We start from the raw sequence: 8,411 nt of genomic DNA, 5'->3' as shown, positions 1-8,411 counted from the left end.
TTAAAACTTGGGAGAATTTTATAAAAACACTAGTGGCCCGGCGCACAAAATTCATGCACGGGTACAGTCCCTAGGCCTGGCCTGCGATCAGGGCCATCTTCCCCGGCTGCCCACAGCCGGCCCCAGCTCCCACCGCCACCCACCCCCGGGTTCCCCATTCACCATCAGGTGATCAGAGCCTGCCGGCCAGGGAAAGGGACCAAGAGGTGGTCAGTGTGACTCATAGTGACTGGTCGAGCAGTCGTTTTGGTCATTCCGCAATTAGGGTCAATTTGCAAATTACCCTTTTATTATATAGGAAGATAGCTCTGCTCTGTTCTTATAAAAGACCACTTTTATTTGATGAGAGAGATATGTATCTCTCTCATCACTTCCCAACCCCCCTCATTTACTAATGCTCATAGTAACCTCTGCAAATAGTATTCATCTGCCTGAAATGTTATCCATCAACAAACCTTCAAAATCCTACTCATCTTTGAAGACCTAAATCAAGTTCCATTGCCACCTTAAAACCTGAGACCACACTCCTATGATTTAAAATTTTGTGTTTTAGCCAGTGTTCTCAGTGGTTAGAGCATCGGCCCAAGAACCAAAGGGTCAGGGGTTCGATTCCAGGTCAAGGGCAGGTACCTGGGTTGCAGGTTCAATTCCTGGTCCTGTTGGGGCTCATGCAGCAACCAACTGATATGTCTCTCTCACATCAATGTCTCTCTTTTTTTTCTCTCTCTCTCTCTTTTCCCATCCCCTCCACTCTCTCTAAAAATCAATGAAAAAATATCCTCCAGTGAGGATTAAAAATAAATAAATAAATAAAATGCTTTAAAGAAAAGAAAAAATATCCTCAGGTGAAGATTAACAACAAAAAACAGCGTTTGAAAAAAGAAAAAAATGTTGCTACATGTACATAAAGCAAAAATTGAATTTCTGAACTTCAGTAAATTATAGGACATAGATGAGACTGTTGTTATTAAATCTAATCCTGAATGATGCAATACTGAAATAGACAAAAATACCCAAGTTTACATACCCTGAATTTTTCTCCTTGTGTACAATTTGCCACCAAATGTGTTACTTTGGAATTAAAGTCTTTTCGAATAACTCCACCCATGTGATGGACCAATGTCACCAATCTGACCTCAAAAGAAAAATTAAGCAACATTAGCTTTATAATTAATTTAAATAAAAATTTAAACTATGTTTATAACTTATTTAGCATTAACTGAATACTTTCTATTTTATAAGGTACATATAGGAATTTTTATAAAGGTATAAACTTTACGTCAAAACAACTGAAAATCTGTTTTACTGGCACAAAACTATATATAGTGACTAGAGGCCCGGTGCATGAATTCCTGCACCAGTGGTGTCCCTCAGACTGGCCTGCAGGATCAGGCCGAAACCAGCTCTCCGACATCCCCCGAGGGGTCCCGGGTTACGAGAGGGTGAGGCCAAGCTGAGGGACTCCACCGGTGCACAATTGGGCCCCGGGAGGGACGTGGGAGGTTGGCCAGCCACAGAGGGACCGTGGGAGGGCTCCAGGGCGTGTCTGGCCCGTCTCACCCAGTCTCAATCAGCCGGACCCCAGCAGCAAGCTAACCTACCGGTCGGAGCATCTGCCCTCTAGTGATCAGTGCACATCATAGCGACTGGTCGACTGGTCAACTGTCTGCCCCCTGGTAGTAAGTGCATATCATAGCGAACAGTTGAGCAGCCTTAGCATATCATTAGCATATTATGCTTTGATTGGTTGAATGGCCAACCGGACGACCGGACGCTTAGCAAATTAGGCTTATTATATAAAACTAGAGGCCCGGTGCACAAAAATTTGTGCACTCGGGGGGAGGGGGAGGTCCCTCAGCCCGGCCTCTGCCCTCTCACAGTCTGGGACCCCTCGGGAGATAATGACCTGCTGGCTTAGGCCTGCTCCCAGGCGGCAGAGGGCAGGCCCAATCCCTAGGTGCAGCCCCTGGTCGGGCTCAGAGCAGCGCCGATTGGGGAGTTGGGGCGCCGCTCCGTCATGAACAGAGCAGGATGGATCGGGAGGTTGCAATGCCACCCTCAGTCACGCTCAGGGTAGGGTCAATTTGGGGGTTGGGGCACCGGCCCCTGTCACACTCAAGGCAGGGTCGATGAGGAGGTGGCAGTGCCACCCCGTCATGCACAGTGCAGGGCCAATCAGGGGGTTGGGGCGCTGCCCCCTGTCACGCGCAGAGCGGAGCCCATTAGGGGGGTTGGGGCTCCATACCCTGTCACGCACAGAGGAGGGCCAATCAGGGGGTTGGGGCGCTGCCCCCTGTCACGCACAGAGAAGGGCCCATCAGGGGGGTTGGGGCTCCGTACCTTGTCACGCACAGAGCAGGGCCCATCAGGGGGTTGGGAGCTCCCCCCTGTCACTCACAGAGTAGGGCCGATAGGGGAGTTGGGGCACCACCCCCTGTCACACACAGAGCAGGGCGGATCGGGGGGGGGGGGGTCCCCACTGGGGTGCCTGGCCAGTCTGGGTGAGGGGCTGAGGGCTGTTTTCAGGCTGGCAGGTGACTGAAGCTCCCAACTGCTCCTTTTTTTCTTTTTCTTTTTATTCTGGGCCAGCTTTAGCTCTGAGTCTTGGCTCCAGCTCTGAGGCCTCGGCAGCTGAAAGCAGGCATCTGGTTTGTTTGGGTTCTATAATCGAAACACTGTATCAACTCCAGCTCTGAGATCCCGGCTGGCTGAAAGCAGGTTTCTGGGGTTTTGTTTAGCTTCTATATTTGTAACAATGTTTCAAACTGCACGCTCACAGGCCGGCAAGGCAGGTGGGGAACGTTGGTTTCCTCCGTCACTGGAGCAAGCAAGTCTCATGTTAGCTTCAAGCTGCCTGGCTGCCAGCCGCCATCTTGGCTGGCAGTTAATTTGCATATCTCGCTGATTAGCCAATGGGAAGGGTAGCGGATGTACGCTAATTACCATGTTTCTCTTTTATTAGATAGGATAAGCTAGTAAAGATGATCACACAAAACTTACTTACTTAAGCTATCTTTCACAGCTAAATACATTACTTTTAACACGAAGTTATATCACACCAAGATTCTTCCCACAAAATTAGAGTAATCTTCCATTAGCTCCAACATAGAAACTTACATATCAAAGAAGCTTCTGTGAGCCAGGCGGGTGTGGCTCAGTGGTTGAGTATCGACCTATGAACCAGGAGGTCAGGGCACATACCTGGGTTGCAAGCTCAATACCCAGTAGGGGGCATGCAGGAAGCAGCCAATCAATGATGCTCTCTCATCATTGATGTTTCTATCTTTCTCTCCCTCTCCCATCCTCTCTGAAATCAATTTTTTTTTTTTAAAGCCCTAGCCAGTTTGGTTCAGTGGATAGAAGATTCCCAGGTTTGATTCTGGTCAAGGGCACATACCTGGGTTGCAGGCTTGATTCCTGACCCCCAACACATTCAGTTGGGGCATGTGTGTGAGGCAACCATTCAATGTTTCTCTCTCCTTGTCTCTCTTCCTCCCGTCCACTCTCTCTAGAGATCAATGGAAAAGTAGCCTCAGGTGAGGATTAATGAAACAAAAGAAAAGCAGTTTCTGTGAATTTCCAGGGCAGTAAGAATACTTTAAGGCTGAACTTGTGTGGGGAAAAAAAAAAAAAAATTGCACTGTGTGCACAAAAACTTCAAATAATGTGGCCAATAGGATATTGAAAAGGCAGTTAAAACAGATTGGACAGTTACTAAGTTTTTCTGTTGATTCATATGCTAGCCATCCTAGACAAAATATTTGTGTTTTTTTATAAGGCTCTTCACAATATTTTTTCACAAAATTTGAAACTAGTATAGACATAGTAATTTCTCCAAAACATTGAAAATAAAACCAGGATACAATGATCAAAAAGTACCAATTTAAATATATTTTGCTGGAAAAAATATTCTTTGAATAGAAATGTTTTGAAATACTTACTAGTTCTTCTTTCTTCCTGAATCCAGTAAAGCATAGTACTAGATTCATCATGCTTGTACAATAGAGTGGACGACATGAAAACGGCAAAGGCTGAAGAATAATTTTAAATCTATGAGCTTTCTTAATAGTAGAAAATAGAATACATCTTTCTCAAGTTAAAAATATCTTCCCTCTTATCAATCAACTATCCCAATCCAAAGATTTACTTGTATTTTTCAATATGCAATAAAAATAGCAAAAATATTGCTAATTTCACAATAAAATTTCCACAATTCCCAAATCATATTTGATACACATAATCTAAGCACACTTCAATTTGCAAATTAAACACAAATATATTCAAACCTTTAGTTCTAAAATGTACTTTGTCACATGTGAAATATTATCAATAAACAGAATTTCCGACTCCATAGATTACTGTAAATGCTTCCAATTAAAGTTAAAACAGGTCCAATATTTATAAATATTAGGTATATAACATAAAATTGAACCAAATATGCTCCCAATTATTGGGCTAAAAAGATGGAAGTAATCAGTAAATATTTTAACCAATTTAACACATATATATCAGAATAAGAATATACAGATATTTAACATTTTATATATGTATATTTAATTTTGGGCTTTAAAATTTTTACTTGGCTTCTGAAAGCAACATTTCTTAACCGAAGCAGAGAATTAAAGATTGTCATGTGCTTCTTACTAGTATCTATAACAAAACACAATGACTTCAGCAATTTTAGTAAGGCAAGCTTTAGAATGGCAAAACATAGCAATAAAACCAAAGAATAGGGACTAACTCTGCTACAACTCTTATATATTATATATGTAGTTTTTAACATAGCAATAAAACCAAAGAATAGGGACTAACTCTGCTACAACTCTTATATATTATATATGTAGTTTTTATTGCCTAACTTTCAAAGGTCTTAGATTTTCACTACTAAAAATTACAATAGAAAAAAAAACGAAAGGACTATACACTAGCTACTACTATTCCTATTTTAAATATTTCATATTCTCAACAATTAACGGAATTTTCTACTTATCAATTTTCGCAACATTCATTAATAAAAATTTAACCTGGAAAAGTTATAATAAATGTATATTCTTCTTACCTCTCCTTTTTGTGCACAGTTTAATACTACTGGTGGTCCAATAACTCTACAATCAGTCTTGTATAACTCAGTAAAGACAGGATCCTGGAAGTCCATGACTATAAATACATTTTCAAATTCTGGAGAATCCAAACTTTCATATTCTTCTACTGATTCCATCTTTACAAAGGGCACTTTAATTTCCTTGATTTTTTTTTATGTAGTTATAGAAATAAAATGTATTATATAATTAATTCATATAACTCTAATTAAGACCTACAAATTCAATACCAAAATTTAATTTTATATTTGTTGAAAACTTAAGTTTTAAATCATACCATAATGAACATTATATTCAAGAGTGAACAGTCATTTCTTTAGTTGTAGATTTGAATTTTTACATATACATATATCTCCATCTATATTAAGATCTTAAATTTTGAAGATTACTCTTATAAAGGCCTAAGCTTTGACTTGACTTAATAGTCATTATAAATCTTGTATGCATATAAAATAAAAATGATGAATTTAAGCACACACATTTTGACAGTAGGATGCATTAAGATAATCGCTATTGCTTTTCTTTTACCAGTGGTCGGCAAACTCATTAGTCAACAGAGCCAAATATCAACAGTACAAGGATTGAAATTTCTTTTGAGAGCCAAATTTTTTAAACTTAAGCTATATAGGTAGGTACATTGTTATTAACTTAATTAGGGAACTCCTAAGGCTTAGGAAGAGCCACACTCAAGGGGCCAAGGAGCCGCATGTGCTCGCGAGCCGCAGTTTGCCGACCACTGTAATCTAACCAAGAAAATGATGCCATACATATAGTTCCTTCTTGTACAAACAAAAGTCTTTAGAAAAAATAGAAAACTATGGCATTTGAGATCTTCCAAAAGGATATAGATTAATGTAATCATTTCAGTATATATGAGGAAAGTAAGAGAAAGATGGCAGTTGCAGCATGGCAAGGATATATAGAAAAGCAAATTACTGTTTACCACTTTATACTGTACATCAATGAAAAAGAATGAAGATATTTAAGTACCTACATGACTCCCATGTAACAAAAAAAGAGAACCATTTAAAGCAAAATTCTGAATGGTTAAATGATTTGGGCTTTCTTTTGTAGTTGATGTGATGGGCTGAATCATGTATCCCCAAGATTCATGTTGAAACTAACCCCCTTATACCCTAAAATGTGACCGCATATTTGATGATAGGGCCTTTTAAGAGATAATTAAGGTAAAATGAGGTCATATGGGTGAGCCCTAATCCAATTTGTCTTGTGTCCTTAAAAGAGAAGGAAATTTGCGGGGGGAGGGGGGGGGGCACACAGACATAGCAGGATGTGCATACACAGAAGAAAGGCCATGTGAAGACACAGCAAGAAAGTGGCAACCATCTGCAAGACAAGGAGAAAGGCCTCAAGAGAAGCCAAACCTACTAATATCTTGATCTTGGACTCCTGGACCTAGGAACTATGAGAAAATATATTTCTGTTGTTTAAGCCACCCAGTGTGTGGTATTTTGTATGAGAGCCCTCACAAACTATTACAGCTGGTATAGAGAATTAAATATATTTCATATGCTGAGGCAAATTCCCTAATGACTGTCAATAATTATGATTTATAATTTGGAAATACAGCAAGAATTTAGAATAAATATAAAGGTAATGAGAAAAAAGATAAAGAATTTAGAGAAAAGTATAAGATCTTTGTAAATTCGTGATATGCCATTTAAATTTAACAATGACAAATGATAAGGATTTCATTATTTGCAATAGGTGCAATAGTTTGGGGTTTTAGAAACACCCAAATTTTAGAAATAAATTTAAAATTGTTTCTATTTGTCTAGTTTCAGAGTGCACAATATACCTTGCACCTAATTTAGGTCGTCACCATAAGTGAAATATAAGAATACAATCAAGGGAAGTGCAGCATGCCACATGCAATGAAATGCTGAACCTACCATATTAACAACACTTTTTATTAATTTTTCATCCGATTTTCCAGGGCAACTTTCTTTTATCTTTATAACTGGTACATCCATTATTTTAATAGTCTGTGGAAAAGAGACTTAAGTATGAGATTAAAACTATAAAATTATTTACATCCTAATGGAAGAAAAACAGCCTTTTAAAAAAGTTAAAAACTTAAAACTCCATACCTTTAAGGCCTTTATAAGTTCTTCTTGTTTTCCAGCTTCTTGAACCAATACCACTCTTGTTTCAACCAGAGGCATTTCTTCTATTAAAATTAAAAATGTTTAAATATATTTATCAGGAATTAACATCAAAATCAGTAGTTCCTATTCCCACTTTTGGCTATATCTACTATATTTTCCATCTTTGAGATCATAACATTCTCTAAAATTACTTAATTCCCAGCTTATTAAAAAATATTTTGGCCACATTCCATTTTAAGGAAGAGAACATACATACAAACATCAACACTCCTCCTAACCAAAGAAAGCACTCAATATCTTGTACAATCATCTTCATCAACAGTGCATGCAAATTTAGGAAAGACCCATTTACATAGTGAGGTAAGGGAAGAAGTCTTTTACCTAACCAGCTATAACTGAATACAGTCTAGCTAACAATGGTGCAGCTAGATGCCCTCACATACAGAAAAAGCAATATCCAATATGACTTCCCTTCAAGGTAGGGACGCATTGTTTCTATCTGTCTAGTTTCCGAGTGCACAATATTGTATGGATATACAATAAAAAATGTAGGGGGGTCACTGAGGGCTAGGAGACAGGAGGCATCTATAATACTTTCAACAATAAAGATAATTTTTTTAAAGCTATGTCGTGTAAAGATTGTCAACAAATATTTACTGAATACCTGTACTCTAACTTAACAGCGTTACAGTTAAATAAGAAAGTCTCTAGTCAATAAGATTAGTATTAAAACAGTGATTTGCAGTTTGAAAGCACAGTTACCTTCAACATACAAAGTAGGTCCATTAAGTAAGTTTTCCTTAGAAGCTTCAATAACTTTAGAATCAAAAATGGAAGAGTCTGCCAAGCTTGCCCTCCCAGCACATGTTAGTACACTATTGTCAGCCATTGTTCGTACTCTTCTAAGTTCACTAGAAAAAGAATACATTTGAATAAGAACACATGAAACAAACATGATCTTTGGGCAAACTCTGCTTTTATACTAGAGTTTATAAAATTTTTCTTTTATAAAATTTTTTCTTTTTCAGCAAAAGAAAAATTTTAAAAATAAAAAATAAAAGAATAAAAAGCATCAGCACCCATTTTTCTTAATATTGAACCAAAGAAAGTTCACTCAACGTCTCTGAACCTCGGTTTCCTCTTCTATAACAGAAATCCACCAGTACCTGCCTCAGTAGACTAT

General features: G+C 38.5%; 1 protein-coding gene across 12 annotated transcripts in view; it reads right to left on the bottom strand.

Moving 5' to 3' along the window:
* Positions 1–8,117, bottom strand: part of ECT2 (epithelial cell transforming 2) — a gene marked incomplete at both ends in the record, with an annotated part of 62,130 nt that extends 54,013 nt beyond the window's left edge. For 4 of the 12 annotated variants that reach the window (XM_081087296.1, XM_081087298.1, XM_081087300.1 and 1 more), the window contains 5 exons: positions 1,028–1,135; positions 3,942–4,031; positions 5,060–5,242; positions 7,211–7,290; positions 7,991–8,117. In XM_081087296.1, the coding sequence (XP_080943422.1) occupies positions 1,028–1,135; positions 3,942–4,031; positions 5,060–5,242; positions 7,211–7,290; positions 7,991–8,117 (588 nt within the window). Of the gene's footprint in view, positions 1–1,027; positions 1,136–3,941; positions 4,032–5,059; positions 5,243–7,012; positions 7,106–7,210; positions 7,291–7,990 lie in introns of all 12 variants that reach the window. The other 8 variants (XM_081087290.1, XM_081087295.1, XM_081087294.1 and 5 more) reach the window with 7 other exon arrangements.
* Positions 8,118–8,411: the final 294 nt, after the last annotated feature.

The sequence above is a fragment of the Myotis nattereri genome (genome assembly GCF_964212035.1).
Source record: "Myotis nattereri genome assembly, chromosome: 3".
NCBI classification, from domain to species: domain Eukaryota; kingdom Metazoa; phylum Chordata; class Mammalia; order Chiroptera; family Vespertilionidae; genus Myotis; species Myotis nattereri.
The sequence above is the reverse complement of the archived record's forward strand: the minus strand, read 5'-3'. Positions and strand labels throughout refer to the sequence as shown.